Source organism: Halichoerus grypus, chromosome 4 (genome assembly GCF_964656455.1).
Source record: "Halichoerus grypus chromosome 4, mHalGry1.hap1.1, whole genome shotgun sequence".
NCBI classification, from domain to species: domain Eukaryota; kingdom Metazoa; phylum Chordata; class Mammalia; order Carnivora; family Phocidae; genus Halichoerus; species Halichoerus grypus.
This window is the reverse complement of record NC_135715.1, coordinates 72,305,904-72,324,715: the sequence shown is the minus strand read 5'-3', so window position 1 is coordinate 72,324,715 and position 18,812 is coordinate 72,305,904. Positions and strand designations below refer to the sequence as shown.

The 18,812-nt window shown below is 46.9% G+C and overlaps 1 protein-coding gene across 1 annotated transcript in view; it reads right to left on the bottom strand.

Moving 5' to 3' along the window:
* FLT1 (fms related receptor tyrosine kinase 1) overlaps positions 1–18,812 on the bottom strand; it is a 170,878-nt gene that overhangs the window by 18,313 nt on the left and 133,753 nt on the right. The window contains exons 17-24 of the mRNA XM_036077056.2: positions 16,870–17,002; positions 11,712–11,816; positions 8,014–8,127; positions 7,137–7,225; positions 3,345–3,501; positions 2,818–2,915; positions 1,984–2,106; positions 315–426 (exon numbers count right to left, since the gene is read on the bottom strand). Coding sequence (XP_035932949.1) covers positions 315–426; positions 1,984–2,106; positions 2,818–2,915; positions 3,345–3,501; positions 7,137–7,225; positions 8,014–8,127; positions 11,712–11,816; positions 16,870–17,002 — 931 coding nt within the window. The remainder of the gene's footprint in view (positions 1–314; positions 427–1,983; positions 2,107–2,817; positions 2,916–3,344; positions 3,502–7,136; positions 7,226–8,013; positions 8,128–11,711; positions 11,817–16,869; positions 17,003–18,812) is intronic.

The window sequence follows — 18,812 nt, the reverse complement described above, 5'->3', positions numbered from 1 at the left end:
GGAAGGGGCAGGGCGTTAGGAATTGGGGAGTTTGAGGAATTAGGAGAAGGCACAAAGGAGAGAGAAAGTAGTCAGACTGGCTAATGTGATGCTGGCGTGCCCCCCCCGCCCCGCCCCGTGCGTGTTGGTACAGAGCATCCTTCCAACACAGGGCACACACGCGTGCACTGTTCCTCATGTGAGCTTCTACAAGGACACAGGCGTCTTTTAGAGGCTGATCTCAAGGGTGGGTCTATCCGGAGGACACTCGACAGAGGATGCAGACTTTTGGTTCTGGGCCATGTATTTGATCCCTTCCTTCCCCCCAGATTTACCTAGGGAGAAGATTTCCCACAGCAGTACTCCATAAGACCACACGTCGCTCTTGGTGCTGTAGATTTTGTCGAAGATAGATTCGGGAGCCATCCACTTCAGAGGAAGTCGAGTCTAGAAAAGGGCAGGGGGTCCTTGAGCAGAAGGACTGGAAAACAAAGCATGTTCCACCCAAGTGCCCATGGGCTCCCCTCCCATATAACACTTGGCCCACAAATCATTTCCTAGAGCAGCTATGGTTTCCTAAAATGGAGGAAACCCTTATAACAGTGTCACACTAAAAGAGAGGGCAGTCACTGTCTGGTGAGCCCCTCCCACGTATCCTGCATGTCCTCCCTCCAGGACTCTGGAAGAAGCCCTTCTCCCCCAAAAGGCGTGAGCTCTACAAGGTCCTGGAAAAGGATGATCTGAATTAGGACACATCCTGAAAAATCGATGATTTTCAGGGTTTGGTTTTTGGTGTGGAAGGAGGAGGATTTTGAAAGGCCTTGCTATGTAAAAAAGACAGGATTTTAAAAGTCACTGGATCAGGGGAGCAGGTAAAGGCACTGGAAGGAAGGAAGGTAATAGATAGCATTTAGGAGACCATTTGGCTGGTTTTCCAGTGTGCAGAGAAATCTTCCTTCTCTTCAGACAGCAGGAGTCCCAGTGGGTTAGGCCTTGCCCTGCAGATGGATGGGATTTGACAGGAAGTATGGGATCACGGATTGAGAGAGAGAGAGACAGAAGTAGGAGAGGCCAGAAGAGACAGAGATGACAGAAAATAGGGACAGACTTCGCAAATCCGCGCTCCCGAGGAAGGTTTGTTGTTCTCCTTTTATAAAAAGAGACTGTGGGGCAGTGGTTCCCAAAGTCTAGTCCTGGGAGCAGCTGTATCTGCAGCACCTAGAAACTCGTTAGAAAGGCAGATTCTCAGGCCCCCGCCCCCCAGACTCCCTGCATCAGAATCTCGGTGGGGGGGGTGGAGCTCAGTAAATTAGAGTTTAACAAGCCCTCCAGGTGATGTGTGTGCTTGCTCAAGTGTGAGCACTGCTCCCAGAGTAATCGTCAGAACCCAGACCCAGCTTCAGCCCTCCGGCTGGAGAAGAAAGGACACAGGAGGTCACCCACAAAGGTGCAAAATAACACTGTTCAAAAACAAGCAGGGAAGAGAAGCCAGTGGGAGCCAGCAGGAGCCAGCAGGGAGATGCTAGGCGGGAAGGCAGGCATGGGAGGTAAACCATTTCCTGGTCAGCGAGATAAGGTTGATCCCCTCCCCCCGCTTTCCTGAGATATCCACACCTGCTGAATCAATCACCCGGGTTTATTTGAGGGCAAGAGTCCAGGCTGTTCTTTCCAGCGGTACAGGGAACTCCCGCAGGAGGCAAAGGGAGGCGATGATACGGTCTTCCCAGGCCCCCGCGGACCATCTCTCAGGTTAGCAGGCTCTCGCAGGGCTGCCCAAGAGGACAGGGACCAAGCCAGCAATGGGGGAAAGAACGGAACAGGAGAGGGGGGTCTTTCTGAGCCCCACACGAGGGCTCTCTGGTATACAGCCCATCCGGGCTGCTCGTCTTCACAGAAAGCACATGATGGTTTTCGGGGAGTGTGTAAATATTGACCAAGGGCTTTGGTCTGAGGTTTAAAGATGACAGGGTATAAATGAGTCAAAGAAACATAACACTGACTTACATCTCCTTTTCTCACATAATCGGGGTTCTTATAAATATCCCGGGCAAGGCCAAAATCACAAATCTTCACCACATTGTTCTCAGATAAAAGAATATTTCTTGCTGCCAGGTCCCGATGAATGCACTAGAATGAAACATTTGCATCATCAATGCATTTCCTTAATCCAACCCACCATTTCCCTGCGCCTTTTCAGTGTCCTTATTCCTCTTAATTGGAGGATCCATTTCACATGCTTCCTTTACATGAAGGAAGCGACTTCCAAAGCCCATGGGGTGACCATAAACACGAAGGCATTTCTTTACAAATATAGGCCCCCCGGGGCCCAAAAGCCAAGAAATGCCCCGAGTCCGCTTTGCCACTTTTGGGCAGGACAGCATCCTGGTAAACCAAGTTGGCACTGATGTGTCCCGTGAGCAACACCCCACTCCCCCCACCTCCGGCCTTTAATCCTGAGCTGCCATGGTCAGATCATGATCTGGTTTCGTGGAGCACTCCACATGGATGAATTAACAGAAGCTCTCTGGAGAAGTTGCGTATTCTGAGATTCTGGCCAGTTTTGAAAATATGCCAGAGGGCAATGTGGAGAATGGTCACCAGGTTTGTCTAGTTTGAAATCTGGTGAGGTTTTCCCCTAGAATCCAGTTCTACTCATTGGTATCCGAGGCTCCTCCATCCTATCGGGACAAATTAAGGCATTTGGTGTGATGTTTACTCTATGTAAGTATAAGCAAATACTAGGAAGGGTGGATTTAGAGCAAAGGTGAGTGTGTGTCCATATAACACCCACGTGTCCAGGCTTGGCAAAGAAAGAAAGCAGTAAAAGACAAGGCTGACCTTTCTGGAAGACAAAAACTCCATGCCTCTGGCCACTTGGAAACTGTAAGAAATCAGATCTTCCATAGTGATGGGCTGCTTGTAGAAATCATCAGAATCTGGAAAGCATTAAAACCGTAACTGTTTGTAATGACTCTTATTATTCCACCAAATCCCAGTTTATTGGAACAATGTTAGCAAAACTTAATAAAACCAACAAGTAGATCAGAGTTCATTTTCGAGAGCATTGGAGTTTCAAAATGAACATCAGAGATTTTTCCAGGCCTCCAGCCCATTCTACCCCGGCATGGGGGTGGGGGGTGATCCATTTGGACAAAAAGCCCTGAGGGGAGACAATTGCACAGTTCCCTGTCAAAATTAGTAACTCTGTAAATAATCTTAATTCAAATCTTATCTCCTCAGGACATTACCCTTCAAGTCTCCCACGGATGTTTATTAGGGTGATAAATAAGAAAAAAATGTCAGAGATGCACAGTATGTTGTAAAAATATCTCAGACTGCGAGGACAGGAAGGAATTAATACCTACCCTCCTCTTCCTCAACATCGCTCAGACTTTTATCTTCCTGAAACCCGGAGCTCGCGAAGCTCTCGCTGCTGGTGACACTATCTAGTCTTGGTTTCTTGTCTTGCTCCAGGTCGGGCTCCATTTTTTCTTTCTTAGGCTCCACGTGTAATGCCGCATCCTTTGAACCGACCGAGAAGGACACAGAGGAAAGAGAGTTTCAGAACAGCGATGAGGGAAACTAATCCCTCATGCGGGCAGGCGCCTGAGTTGGGAGAATGTCATTGCACAAAACGGGTGGTAAATTGGTGGCAAGAGCCCCATGGTGCTCAGGTGCCTGGCTCTTCATGGGGTTCTGGAGTCTGTTCGGCTTTCGGGTGGGTTTCGAGATAGCATGTTAGGTAGGATAAAGAAATGTTAACAGTCGCTGGTATTCACTGAGCGCTTGCTTGGTGTGAGCCAGTGTATTAAGACTCTTAGGTACATTTTCTCATTTAGTCTTTGTAACAATTTTATGAAGTAGTTCTTGCTGATACATGAAGAAATAGGTCCGGCGGAGGCGAGTAATAAAAGTCACAGGCAGTAGTAAATGGCAACGCTTGAACCCAGGTTTGGCCAGCTCCAGTCCATGCCTTTTACCATTTTTTCCATACCACACACCATCTTGTGAAAGATGATCTGAATAATAGAGACAAATCCCTAGTGGACTTGGGGCTTCACTTGGCATAATCCCTGTGAGTAAGGAGAGAAGGCCATACTTATTGATTTCTCTGGTTTCTTTGGGGAAGGAGGGAACGCGAACATTTCTTTGTCTCCCCTCCATTCAAAACAAAGATCCAGTTTGATCCTAACAAGGGCAGAAAAGGCCTTTCATCCTGGACTGGGCATCCAAGCCCTGGTGTGTAATCTGGCTCTTTCATTAACTATGTGATATTGGGCAAATTACCTCCTTTTTTGGGTTTCATTTTCCTCACTGGGAAAGCTCCATCTTATTATGTTTGGCCTCCCAGGAAAGGAGGTGTTGGTTCTGGGTGTTCGTGTGGAACCGGAAAAGATTTTTATCATCTTTGGTAATTCACCTAATAACTGTGACACTACAAATCTGGTGCGCCCAGTGGCTTCGTGACTACGTGCTGGTGGAGCATGGACCTGGGCTCAGTCATGCTAGCTGGCAGTACTGAGGAAGGGGCTGACAGGGACTGGGGCTCAGTGGTATCCCTTGATGCACCTGCACGGCGCGAGGCAGTGCTGGACTAACCAGGCTCCACGTCCTTGCTTGGCTTTTCCTAGACTTGTCACGAATCAGGAGAGATCCTTCCACTAGAGGGCGCAGTGGGGTAAGCAGAGGACAGCGGAGGGAGCCACAGCAGGGACAGCGGAACAGACTCAGGCTGGGGGGTACCAGCCTCCTGCCTGCTGACAAGAGCCCCGCAGGAGCCCTGCAGGGGGGCAGGCAGGCCACAGCGCAGACCCCCACTGGCACCCCAGGTGACCTACCTGAGAAGAGGTAAACTATAATTCTTTGTTACTGCGTCTCCCAGAGGCAGTTAGAGTTGGTTCTGCTCAGTTGGGGACTGGAATTGGATTTTTCACAAGGCCCCTGCTCAGGCCACAAGGCAGCAGGGAAAAGGCTCTGGCAAGGGTGTGGGGAGGAGAGTGCTCGACAGGTCTGCTCACGGCTCAGCCCGTGACAATCCATGCTCTCTGCTCCCTGGCCACCTTCTTCCTCATCCTCCCAGTGGTCACAGCCCCAGACACATCTGCAGGGGCCATAACTCAAGCTCCCTCATTCTTTCCTTGACTCTCAATCAATGCTCTGTTCAGCTTTGCTTATTGGTAACCACCACTGTTAAATAAAGGTGGATGTATGGAACTTTCGGGACTCTGGCAGAAGGCCGTGCATTTATTACAAATAGTATTGAGAGATCTTGCTGCATTTATTTGGAAAACGAAATATCCCATTTCTATTTAGCCTTTCAGTTTTTCCTTCACTTTCTCTTTATATTCCTTTAGGTTCCAAATATGAAATACAGCCATGTGTTTTCCATGAAAACACTGAGCTCCACCAACAGGGAGGCGAATCATTAAATATAGCCAGAGAAGGAAGCAGAGCTTTCTAAACAAAGGACGCACGAACCCAAACGTTCCATCCTGCCCAGGTCCCTGGGGTATGCTGCCGCCTTAGTTCTTCTTGAAGCAAGTCCAGGATTTCAGGACTGAAGGGACTTTGCACTGCTCCCAACCCGGGCCACCACTTTCCCCTTTTTCTTATGGTTTCTCCCCCCTCCCGACCCCACCCTGCTTTCCTTATCCAGCATAATGCACAGAAAAGCTTTGCAAGGGTTGTCAAGAAAGCGGGGCTCTTTTCTCCCAGACTTCACCTCTGAGTAAGGGAGTGTCCTTAAGCCATTCACTTACTTGACTTTTCTGGGCACATCTATAACGTGAGAGAGTGAACTAGCTGAACACAAGGTCCTTTCGAGATTCCAGATTCTTTTTTTTTTTTTTTTTTAAGTAATCTCTACCCTCAACATGGGCTTGAACTCAGGACCCTGAGATAAAGAGTCGCATACTCTACTGACTGAGCCAGTCATGTGCCCCTTCAGCTTCAAGGTTCTAACTATTGGAGGGCATGGTTTAAAATTGGAGACAACATGTTCTCGCATATATGTTTCCAAGTCTGGTAGACCACCTGTGTCTTTGGTTGGGTCAAAGTTGAAGGGATGAGAGAATTGACCAGCTGTCCAGTGGTTCTTATTTGTATGTCCCGTGAATACTCTTGTCCATGTAACAGATGGGCGTAATTCTTGGATGTGCGGCACTTTATCCATCATACAGGTTGTATAGATCAGTGGCATTAAGTTGGACTCTCCCAGTCCTTCTCTCTCAGTGGGTCAATAATGACAAGGATAGTTAACATTTCTGGAGTGCTTAGCTCAGTGAAAAATGGGATTCTCTCAACAATGCCATGAGTTCGGTTCTGTTTTTACCTCCATTTAATAAAGGAAGGAACTGAGACCAAGAGATTGAGTAGCTTGCCCAAGGTCCCAGATTTTGAGTGACAGAGACAGGATTTAAACCCAGGATGTCTGATTTTGGAGTCTGTGTGTTTAATCACCACACTGCATAGACTCATCACCAACACTGCTGATTATCAGGTAATAATGTTGAGTCATTGCTCTCCAAGCCGCTCTGGCCCAGAGAAGGACACAACACTGGTAGGATGGGTCACACTGGTGAAGTTTTATTAAACCTTCTCCTCCATTAAATAATCTCTGCCTTCAGGACTTAAGCCTACATGTTCATTTTGTTACGTGGTTTTATTTTAGTGGGTAAAGCTGGTTCTGTGTGCACACAGGGCTGACATGGGTGGTGTGGGTCTGGGGAAGGCGAAGTAAAGGGCACAGCAAGGGGAGAAAATAATTTCTCTGGCTTCATGTTCACTGCAAAGTCACTCAGTTGATTGAGTCCTTAATTTCTCTAGTAAATGGAGACAATTATACTTGCTATCATCTTCTTTAAAGAAGTAACTAAGTGACTTGTGTGGGTGTCTGTATATACGGAGAGAGAGAAAGAAAGAAAATGATCAAGATGCTTGGATAGGTAGTTAGGTAGATGACTTGAAATTGTAACCTCTAATTGTCGCTTCATATGCTAGGATTACATATTCTCTGTGCTGCCCATAAAAAGTGTGGTATATTAGCATGGAAGGAAAAAGCAGAGATTGGGTTTTAGGCTTAGTCATTAATGGAAAAATACAGTTTTCTCTGGCTTTATGCTGCTATCGCCTAAACCTCCAACCCCTAAATTCCTTACCTTGTTGAGAAAGAATAAGTCTCGTTTGCTCTTGAGGTAGTTGGACAGATTTCCGTATTTGCAATATTCAACGATCACCATCAGGGGCCCTGTACGCAAAACAGGTGCCTTATCACTTGTCACTTCTCAAGGGTGATGGAGAAACAGGCAGCCTATGGCTAGGTCTCGGTGACTCTAGTTGGGGTCTCCCAGCCCTTAGCTGCTTTCTGTACCCACTGCTACTCCCAACATGTAGGGTCTTCCCGACTACCCTTCATCTCTACTAGTTTTGTTGACCTTGGAAAACACCGATGTGCACAGGTCTTTTGCACCTTTCTTTCTGGCTTAAGCAGTGATCATACATCTATACCCAAGTGCTAACCTTGCCACAGGGGAAGATAGAAAGGTCTTCAGGAACATGCTGGAGCCCTGAGTCATGACCACAGCCCTGTCCCAGCCACTTGCCCCAGCGGGTAAAACCTGTCTGAAGGGAAGGGCCCTTCTCATTGTCCCTCACATCCCCTCCTCCTGGGATCCCACCAGTAGTGACTCCTTCCTTTATGTGGAGCTTCAAGGAAAGCCCACCCTTCTATCCATTACCTTAGCTCTGGTCACACTCCTTCAAAGCCATCCTGAGAGAAAAATGCTCTCCACTTGACCTGGAGCCCCTGGAAGGAGGTCTCAAAGGGAATCCTTCTCTTTAGAAACTTTCAGTTAACTGTACAGGAAAGGCATTTCTAGGATGGGAGCGCCTTTCCATAAATGGACAAATGGTTTCCTCTGGACCTACTGAGAGGCCGTTTTTCAGGAGATGAGGAGGAACGGGGAGAAGGAGCTCTATATCCGACTCTGCTCTTGGCATGTGACTCGGGAGAGGGAGCGGGCCCTCCTCATTTACCTCCTTGCTTGGTACACGCTCCCAGCAGGTTGACTACATTCAGATGGTGGCCAATGTGGGTCAAGATCTTGAGCTCAGTCATCAGAGCTTTGTACTCACTGGCTGTGGCCCCCTCTGTGTGAGAAACAAGGAAGAGTCAGGGCGACAGGACAATGGGGCTCTTTCCGCTGGAGGCGGCATTCCTGCCCTCCATGTTTGCCAATGCTCAGCCGGTTGCTTCATTAACTTCCCCACATTCTGCAGAAAGGCCGGGTCTCCAGACTGTTTTCATTACTCCCTCCCTCCAACATCCTTTTGATTACAGTAAGGCCCAGAAGCAGTGGTGGGGTTAGTCACTGGGCATTTCCTCTTGGTGGACCTGGTCTGCTCAGCAATGCGCTGACTCAGAGCTGGGCACCTTGTGAAGGCGCCTTCCAAAGGCTTCCGCTTGGCAGAACCAGGCGCAGCAAGAACCTTCCAGACAGGGGATGTGCCCACACCTCCCCTCGTTTTCTCACTTTCCCCTCTTTGAAGAGTTACAAAGAAGGAGCACCAGGGGTCTGCAAGAGTGGAATGGCCACTTCTGTAAACATCTTTGCAATGTGTTATTTTCTCCCTATAACCTTTTCCTCCCTGGAGTCTGCAGGGTTATCTTGAGTTGTAAGGATCCATAAGCATCTGACTTCAACTTCATTCGCAGAGATAAACAACATCACTCTAAGATTTAGCAGAGTCTAAAGCCTAAATTAAGTTTGTTCTGTTTGTTTTCTCTCTTTCTTTTTTTGGTGGTGGTGGGGAGGGGGGTCTTTCTTATTGGTTAATTTATAAGGCATTTACAAAATTTAAAAAATAAAGTCATATAATCTTGCTGTAAAATATTCCAACAATATGATTTATACAGAGTAAAAAGTGAAAGTCATTCCAACCGCTTACTTCCCTAGACTTTTTTCTACGTATTTATTAACATATATACCTACTTAAAGGTCTTCTTGTTTTGTTTACATAAATGGAATCCTTTCTATTTTTTTAAGATTTGCTTTTTTTAATATGTCAGAGACTTTTTCCATTCTTGTTAGTTGATTAATAGCATTCTTGACGTTCGAACTGTCTCTAGTTTGTGTGTGTGTGTGTTTTGCCATTACAAATAATGCTGTAGTAGATAGCCAATGTGTAATCTTTGTACACATATGCAAGTATTTCTGTAGAACTGCGAAATGGCCAGAGCATGTGCATGGTATTTCATAAGCACAAATCATTTTTAAATTATTTTTTAAGTAATAACCAGATAAACACTAGAAGCTTTCCAACGGGGTTGAGATTGGCTCACAGTAGATGCTCAACAAATATTTGTTAGAAAAATAAACACTGTGAATACTCTTCTCATTTCAGACATGGGCATGAGGCCCAAAAAGGTTAAAGGTTCTGCTCAAGGGCACTTTGAAGGAGCTTCTGACTCACGGCCTATGTCTGGCATTCTGTCTTTTCAGTTGCTCCGAGAAACAGATGGCCAACCAATTCGAGCAAGAAAGCTGAATGAAAACGGTTTTTAGGAATTTTATATAGTGGGTGATTTGGCAATCTTTTAAAAATCAAGGCTCATGGCTTAAAAAGATAAGCATTTATAAAGGTATTGCAAACGCTATTTCTGTATTACAAAGAATACGTTTTTGGGGGCCTTTAAAATTTTTCAAGTCAGCATCATCCCCCTCAAACTCATCAGTCCCTGCATGCTTTTATGCCCCTTTGGCACAGAGGGGAAAAAACCAAGCTCTCTTCCTCGGATTGTTCCATTTACAGGCAGGTGTTATCTTGGATGGACAATAGACAAGCATGGGCAGCAGACCCGCCTCTCCAGGAGATGGTGTCTGGTAGTAAGCAGGGAAATGGGACCAGCTGAGGAAGCAGATGCTTCCAGATGGAGTTTCAACTTCGTTCAAGGTTGGATATTAGGTTGCTTCCATAACTTGGGCTAGGACCATGTTAGGATTTTGGAGCAACAGGCCATTTCCTGGAGGCCAGGTCTCGGCAGCCCCTCTTATGTAGCATTGTGGGGGGGAGGGTCGGGGGGGGTGTGCTGCACTCAAACCCTGACTTTTGCACTGGTGAGCTGTGGGGCCTTGCAGAGGCGATTTAACCTCTCAGAGCCCTGTTTCCTCATCCGCCAACTGGGAAAATAATATCTACCTCAAAAGGCTGGAGAGAGAAAAATAAGAAAAATGGCAATTTCATGTGGTTCAACCTAACACATGAAAGCACTTAGTCTGGTGCTTTCTCATACAGAGGACATGTTGATGCCTCTTCTCTTCAGCATCTGGGGCACGGGGTGCGGGGCAGGGTGCTGGAATGCAGGGATTCTCACAGGAAGGCCTGCCATCATCTGGGCAGTCCATTTTGAGCAGAAATCCTGATTCGTGGGTATAAGAGTCCTTCTCTGGTTACTTTCTGGTAGAACGGTCAGGTTCCTTGAAGAGCTTTATCAGAGACTTTGCCTGACAAGGACAGCCTTTTGGGGTAGAAAATATCATTTCATGGGGCTCTTGCAATGCTGGCATCCATGCTGGAAGAAAGGAAGTGCTCTGAAATCTCCCTATGCAAATGGCCCTTTCTCCTGGAGCCTTTCCTAGGGATCTGCTTGGCTGGGTGCATGGCCTCCCATGCCTCAGGAGCCCCTGGTCATATCTCAGAGAGTTGGGAAAGCTAGAAAAATGCCCTTTGGGTTTCCAGTACTTTTGGGTTTTGGAATCTGAAAATGAGTCAAAATGACATGAATATTCCATCATGAATGAAGAAATGAAGTATTTTCCGTACTTCAAAAGAAATATGCATCTTTGAGATGTCTGATTTATGTGGGTTTTCACCTATTTTCATTTTCATCTGTCTTGTGGTCATGAATCACTTTGTCATGTGACTTCACTTCTCACGTGCTTCAGAGAGTGGTAGTATCTTTCAACATGAGAAAGATATAGATAGATAGATAGATAGATAGGTTTTTTTAATTTCTTTTTTTTTTTTTAATTTAATTTATTTATTTGACAGAGAGAGACGCAGCGAGAGAGGGAACACAAGCAGGGGGAGTGGGAGAGGGAGAAGCAGGCTTCCCGCAGAGCAGGGAGCCCGATGCGGGGCTCGATCCCAGGACCCTGGGATCATGACCTGAGCCGAAGGCAGACGCTTAACGACTGAGCCACCCAGGCGCCCCTGGTTTTTTTAATTTCTAAGAGGAAATGTTTTGCGGGTAGGACCTGACAGTATAAAATAGTTTAGATTTCTGAGGATCTCAATTATTCCAGCGTCATAGTTTTACTTTATAGTTAGGTCAAGCCCCAGCTAAGCCTTTGGGATTTATGATGCACAGCTAATTTCCCATTACAAGGTCATAATGGATCATTCCAAAACTTTGAACCTGTGGTTATAGTGAGCTTAAGTCCCTAGTATTTTAGAGCCCACGATGGGAGAGGAGAAAGATCTTTGAGATGACAGAAATTGTTTTCTCGTGGACAGTGCTGGGTTGTTTCATTTACAACGTTGTTTCATTTACAACGATCCAAACAGCACGGGCCTGATCTAAAACTCCTGAAGCCAAGGATGCTTCCAGCAGTGGAAGATTGTTATGTGACCCAAGCAGAAATAGCTGCGTCTATACCTAGGCCATATCTAGCTCGTACCAGTGTTTTGGGAATGCAACCGGTCCGCTAAAAGCCAAACTATGACACCCATACCTTTCAGCATTTTTACAGCCACAGTCCGGCATGTGGGTGATTTCTTAATGCCAAATGCAGAAGCTTGAACCACTTTTCCAAAAGCTCCTCTTCCAAGTGACTTGCCTGCAATGAAAAGAAGACATTGGTTTGTTTGCCAAGCCAGCAGGGTGAGGTTAAGTCTTTTTCCAGAAGAAAGTATCCTATGTGCATATGTGAGCTATGTAGACTTTGAATAGAATCTCCAATAAACTGAGCCCCAAAGAGTCAAAGTAAGGGACATGTTTCTGGGTATCTTCCTTCCACCTCTCCACTGGGCTTCTGAGGTGCCTTTGTCCCTTGCAGCGAGACTGGGCCCCTGGGAGGCATTTGGTTTGGGTGGGTGACTAGTTTCCTCTTCACCAAATCTTCCTGGGGAGTCTCTTCCATTGTTTAACAACATTACTACCAAGACTTCCCTTTGTTTAACCTAAGCCACTTCTCTTGCCTCTTGAGGTCATTTCTTCTGAGCTGTTTTCTTTTTTTTTTTTTCTTTTAAGATTTTATTGATTTATTTGAGAGAGAGAGAGAATGCGCCAGAGAGGGGAGGGGCAGAGAGAGAGAAGGAGAAGTAGACTCCCTGCTGAGCAGGGAGCCCCATGTGGGGCTTGATCCCAGGACCCTGGGATCACGACCTGAGCCGAAGGCAGATGCTTAACCGACTGAGCCACCCAGGCGCCTCTCTTCTGATCTGTGTTCGGCAGAAAGGAAGAAACAGAATGACAGTCACTGCTATCGGCTCTGAGAATGCCCCATAGGTACACAAAAATCATGAAATCATTTCTCAGCCTTCCTTGCCAGGCAAAATGCTCCCAGCTATCCTACCGTGCCCTTACACGATGTCGACATCTTCAGGGTTTAGCACATGAGCCTAGCAACCACTGGCAGCAATTTGTTTAAGCCACAGAGAAATGGTTGCCAAATGCAATAACAAAGTCAGGTTTCTTTCATGGCACCTGTCATGTTCTGCTGTGACCGCTGTTAACATGTTTCTTTTCTCACCCTTGCATGAGACCACTTGACTCAGAAGGGTGATAACCACGTCTGAATCTTCCCAGAAGCGGGCTCAGGACCTGGTGCACAGAGGCCCCGCCGTGTCTTAGTGCAGAAGGAAGAGTAGCCATTTGGGAACTTGTGAGCAAGTCTTGTACAGTTATGGGGACCTAGAGGAACCCTTGGGTTGGAGACCATGAAGGTGATGCTCCATGAAGAGAGCAACCCCCCCCCACCCCCCGGAATACCTCAGCTACTTTTTATATCAGGGCACTTTCTTTTGCACCATCAGGACACAGGTAGCCAAATAGAACTGAGAGAAACAGTACACCTCAAGCATGATGTGGAAAAAGGAAGAGTAAGCCAAAGAAGTCACTCTCGCTTGGTTCTTCTGGGGGGGAAAGTAGCCAACACAATGCCGTTGGTCAAAAGTAAATCCTGGCAGTTAGAATGTTAATTTGACACAACCCCTCCTCTCTCAGCCTAGTCGTCTTTCTCAGACGACTGTTCCGATAAGGGGCCTTCAGTGAGTTAACCAACCGACCTTCCTTCCTTCCTTCTACTCCAATCCCTTCCCCCCCAAAGACATAGGTTTCTGTCTGTTTGTTTTTAAGATTCTTACAAAGCTTATAACGAAGCTTTCCTGCTTCCTTATCATATTACAACTTTATAGTTTTATGTGCAGTGACTCAGTAACAAAGATGACGTCACCCTGGCTCTGCTTAGTATCGTCCCCTCACTACCAACCACCCCAGGCACCCAGTCAGGACACAGGAAAAATTCAATTACCGATGCAATCATAAGAGCCTCTTTGCAGCTGTCTCCTGGGGACTCCCTCTTCATTAGGAGGGAACACTGGTGAAATTACACGCTTTTTCTCACATGCACTGGTAGCGACTGATAAAGATCATTCCTCCCAGAGCGGGCACCATGGACAGGGATATGGGCTCTGCTTCCCTCTTCAGATAAAACTGTCCATAAAATAGACCAGAATGGGGACTCTAGGTTTAAATAAAAGTGCCTCGGGAGGACGCTGCAGGTAGTGAATGTGGAAATCATGCGTGGAAAGAGCATTGGCAGCTACCAGACTTGTAAAGATGGGTGCATTTTGGTTGGATGCTCATTCCTTGCTTTTTTAGGGCAAAAAACGTTTTCCCTCTGCCGTGCCTGATAGGAAAAGTGTCCCGAGCCTGACAAATATCCAGGTAATCTCTCTCTTAGGACATCTCCCACATACCACATACCGTGAAGACTCTTGCTTTGTTTGGGGGCAGGCAGAATCCTTTTCCCTTCCACAGCCTCAGCCCCACGCATTGCCTTCTTCACCCCGGCACAACACACTTGATTTTAACTAGTGTTTGGGGATTTTGCTTCTGTCAGTGAGAATAAGCTCGTTCTCACTTGGCTTCCCTCAGCCTTTTCATCTATTCTCTTGGAAGCTGACTGCTGCCTCATAAAACAGCACGAAGCTATTATGGGCTCTTTAATCATCTGATGCATTGGAATCCTTTGGCAGACCCACTGTTCCAGTTTCAGGGGAGCCTGGTGACCCTGGGCTTGACCTTGCCTGATCCTTCTTTTCCCTTAAAATCCTCCTTGGTGTTACCTACATGCCGCTAACTGGCTCGTAAAAGTGCTAGGTCATTGCCATACAATGAAAGGCTATTGGAATCTCCTTCAACAACGTCCTTGACTGGCCAGGGTCCCTGGGACACTCCAGGGAGAATGCCCGGCAGCACTGGTCTTCTAAGAGGCAACACCAGCCCAGGTGCCGTCCACTTGCAAATTCCACGTTCCCTGTGTTGTTTCCTAGATTAGGGAATTCTGACTTTATTTTGCAATAGAAAGCTGCGTTGTCCGACATTATCCCAGCTTCTGTGATACATTTGTAAGAGCTGACTTCTCCCTTAGGTTTAGTGAGGAAGCACTAACAAAACAGATTCCGTTCTTCCCGGATTTCAGGCATTTCAATGGGAGCAACACTTTTGACCCGAACTCCTACTGTATCTATCTATCAGGTACCATAAATTCTGACTTGTCTCAACAGGGCTGCTAGTGGGAACCAACAGAGTACAAAAAGCTGAAATCAGATGCCACTTGTCTGTGTATTTCCCTACACAGCATGTTTTTCTGTGTATTTATAGCCCCATTGTAACTCTGCCCATCAAACCAGCTTTTCCTCTCCAACCATCCATAGTCTTGGTTACTTTCACTTGCCAGACATTACTTCAGATTACTTTCTGTCATTTATTTGGCTTCAAACCCCCAAAATCTTGGGCCTTTCTGCTCCCATGCTGGTAGGAGTAGCATTCCTCTGGCCCTTGCCGCCACGCTCTGCACTGGAAGACAGAGTGAGCTGACTTCACCCCCTTTCTCTCACCCATCAAAGACACTCACGTGCACATGAGCCAAATCATAACATCTGGCAACTCCAGGAAGGGAAAGAACCGTAAGAGAGATCTTCCACAAGGAGAACCTCCTGAAATGGGATTATCTAAACCCACAGAGGCCCCAGGGGAAATTTGGTGGAAGGATTAGCTGTGGCCCCCAATGTGATATGGAGCACAGGGATACTAGGTGAAGGAGTGAAGAGATGGGACGAAAAGCTCATATGTCCTATACAGGAAGAGGGATGTTTGATTGTGACTAATAACTCTGGAAAGCAATGTGGCCTGAGAATGGCTTACGGTTGTGGGAAAATTATCCCAGTTGCCTGCCAAGGTCACTGAAGGGCTGGGCTAGCTGCCATATAATTTAGACTTGCAGAAGGAACTCATCTAGTGTACCACCTGCCCTTAACTACTCTAAATTTAGATGATTTTTTTCCCCCTGTCAGCAGCCATTGCTGGCTTTTGCCTGTTTCTCCAGCTTTTCACTGATTTCCAATTTTCTTCCCCAAGCCAAACAGAACATACTCTTGGGGCCAAGTATTCTTTCTCATGTATGAAGAAATGTAAGCAGAGTCATTTCAAGGCCCAAGAGAACAAGAAGAAGAAGCATTTCTCCCTCTCCGTCCCGCCAGACCCCCACTGCAATATAGTCTGCCTGTCGGGGGAGGGGAGGCAATGCCCTCGAATTCGGAACAACAGGCTCTTTCGCCAAGAGTGACAAGATCTGGGAACACTGGATCCATGATCTCTGTTGCTAGTTCCAACTATTAATGATTCTGGCATACACAGGAGTGAGTAGAAATTTTTCAGAAGCCACAGTCCAAATATTTTGGGCAAAAGTCATAGAGGCTTCTTTGGTTTTGTACTACCCCAGGATGGAGATTAATTTGCGTCGTGACGCTGAGCTGGAGGAAAGCACAGCTGCCTGATGTTTACACGGGAACAGTGGTCCTTGCTCTTCAAAAATGCAACTTAAATGACCCCTGGGACTTTCTTCTCTGTCTGGACATTTCGAACACCCACGGAAATTCCACGTACGTAGTCTATGGATTTGTGCCGAGGGGTTCTTTGACCCACAGCCTTGAAGGGGCACTGAAGGCTCTTTCCATGTGTTTGGCTGTGCTGTTCCTTGCCATCTTGAATTGTGTCACAAATTTCTAAGTCCTCAAAAATGTCCTTGTTTAGGAGTGCTTGTACTTGTAAGCCTTGTGGTGGCACTGATCCCTGCCCTTCACTTATCTCCTTCTGCGGCGATCTCCTTCACCCTTTGGGGTAGCGCACTCAGACACCTTTGTACCCCCCACGGCTTAGACGGGTGTCTGCTGCTCAGACAAGGTGCTTAGAGACTGTTGCAAGAACAAGCAGGTGCCCCCATCGCTTTTTTTTTTTTTTAAGATTGTATTTATTTATCTGTCAGCACAAGCAGGGGGAGCGGCAGGCAGAGGGAGAAGCAGGCTCCCCACGGAGCAGGGAGCCCGATGCAGGGCTCGATCCCAGGACGCTGGGATCATGACCTGAGCCGAAGGCAGTGGCTTAACCGCTGAGCCCCCCAGGCGCCCCTCCCCCGTGCCCTTGTACTGCCGTCCCAGCGTTCTGTTACAACTATTTACCTCTGTGCCCACCTCCCTTGCCATTTTGTGAGCGGCTGGAGGGGAGAATCCCGAGCCTAGGTGACTTTTGCAGCCCTCGGAGCACAGTGCTTTGTAGGCAGTAGGCGCTCAGTGTGGGTTTAGGAATCTGTTGGACGAATACATTACCCAGTTTAAGTCGCTCCCGGGCAAACTCCCACTTGCTGGCATCATAAGGGAGCCGCTCACACTGCTCGTCCAGGGGAACTTCGTCTGGGTCCATTATAATCGATAGGTAGTCCGTCTTTATTTCAGAAGAAGACTGAGAAAGAAAGAAAGAAAGAGATCTCAAAGTCACCAACAAGGAAACAACTTAAAAAACCCTGGATATCCAATTTAAAATAATACCCAGCAGCATCTGCTGCTATTTTGGTTCATTTGGTTGAAACCGTGCGGTTGGGTACAGAAAGTGCCCCTCTGCATACACGTATGTACATCACACTTCCCATTAAATAACTCCTTACTCTTCTCACGCCGCATTTCTGTAGGCTGGTTCCGCCATATTGTCTCAGATAATATGCACCCAGATGGTCGGTGACCTTGTTGCTTGTTCTTAGACAATGATCAGATGATAGTCCTTCTCCAAAACATGCAAAGCATTTTTATAAAATCATTCCAAATAATTGACTGAAAATAACTTCCCATGGCCAATCTGTACAAGCAGGGATATACGTCACAAGCCAGGCCAACGGTGAGAAGTGTGACTATGGCTTTTCCGCAAGAAGGGCCAGAGGTGGCGAAGTGAACCAGGAGCTCTGGGACAGTTGAGAGGCATATTTCATGTGAAGTATTTAAATATACTCAGAAGGCCTGGCCCCTTGGTTGCTGCAGGTACCTAGAAACACTATGGGATCCGTTGGTGAGAACAGAATAAGATTTACCTTCAATAAGAAATAGAAGTTGATTATTTCAAAGGCCGAGGAGTCTATAAGGCATGGGACTTAAACACAGCCATGTCCTGAGCTTTGGCCATTAGTAGGATTGTCAAATAAGTAAGGCGGGCATCTGTCTTCAGGTGCTTATTTTATCTTGGTAATGGACATCAAGCCCAGAAAAGACCCTTTATTTCATAGCATAGATAAGTGGATTTACATTTTGTGTCTTAGATTCCCATCAATGAATTTATTGCCTGTTGATTCAATGTAGAAGTGATGATGGCATTTCTATGGGCAGTTCAGAAAAGAAGGTTGCTTACCCATATAAGGTGGGTTTGGGTAAGTCTTGCCTAGAAGTTACAGCAACTTCATTTCAATGAGTTTTGGAACCCTCTTGCATTGCCCTTCCCTAGGCAGGACCAGAGTTCAGGAGAGAAGTCACCCTCTCCAATCCACACCATTTCACGCTCGCCCGCATTCTTCAGCTCTTACTCACCCTGTTCTGGGCTGTCACCGCTCACCTCATCCATCACTTGCAATCGGTCTCTTTCTCCTAGAAATTATCACTAAAATGTGTGACAAATAGCTCAAAGCAGAAAGATCTGCCTGGCCTCCACGGCGAGTGGAAACCAGAGAAAGATACGGAGCACATTTGTCACGAGCTGCATTTGCCACTGGTGCTAATCTGTGAGGGCCAGCCCATCAGACCCTCGTGTGAGTCTGGGAAGGAATACAAGTTCCTCTCCCAGGGTGCTGGGTGTGTACTAGAGAAGCCACGTGAGTAGGTTTTAGGACTATACTTTTTGATGTCCAATATAGCCAAGGCCGTGAGAAAAAACCTCCAATCTTCAAAGAGCCCAGGCTAGCTGAAGCCTAGCAAGGAACGTGTCAGTTTTGGGAGCACACGTGGGGAGGCTGGTGGAGGTGTTGAGAGAGACAGGGGATCAGGCAATGAAAGACAGTCTCCCCATGGAATTTTATGGTTTATCTCAATAAGGCAAATGAGAGGGAACACCAGACAAACCTCAAGGAAGGGCTGGAGGAGAGCTGGATAGTAGAATCTTAGTTGACAAATATTTATTCTTTCAATTGACATTAACACTGAGCAGCTACTAGGTGTTAGGCATGGAAGTTGCACAGCTCAGCGCTTCAGGGCCCAGGCATTGAGCTGGCTGCCCGGCTCTGAGTCACAGATCA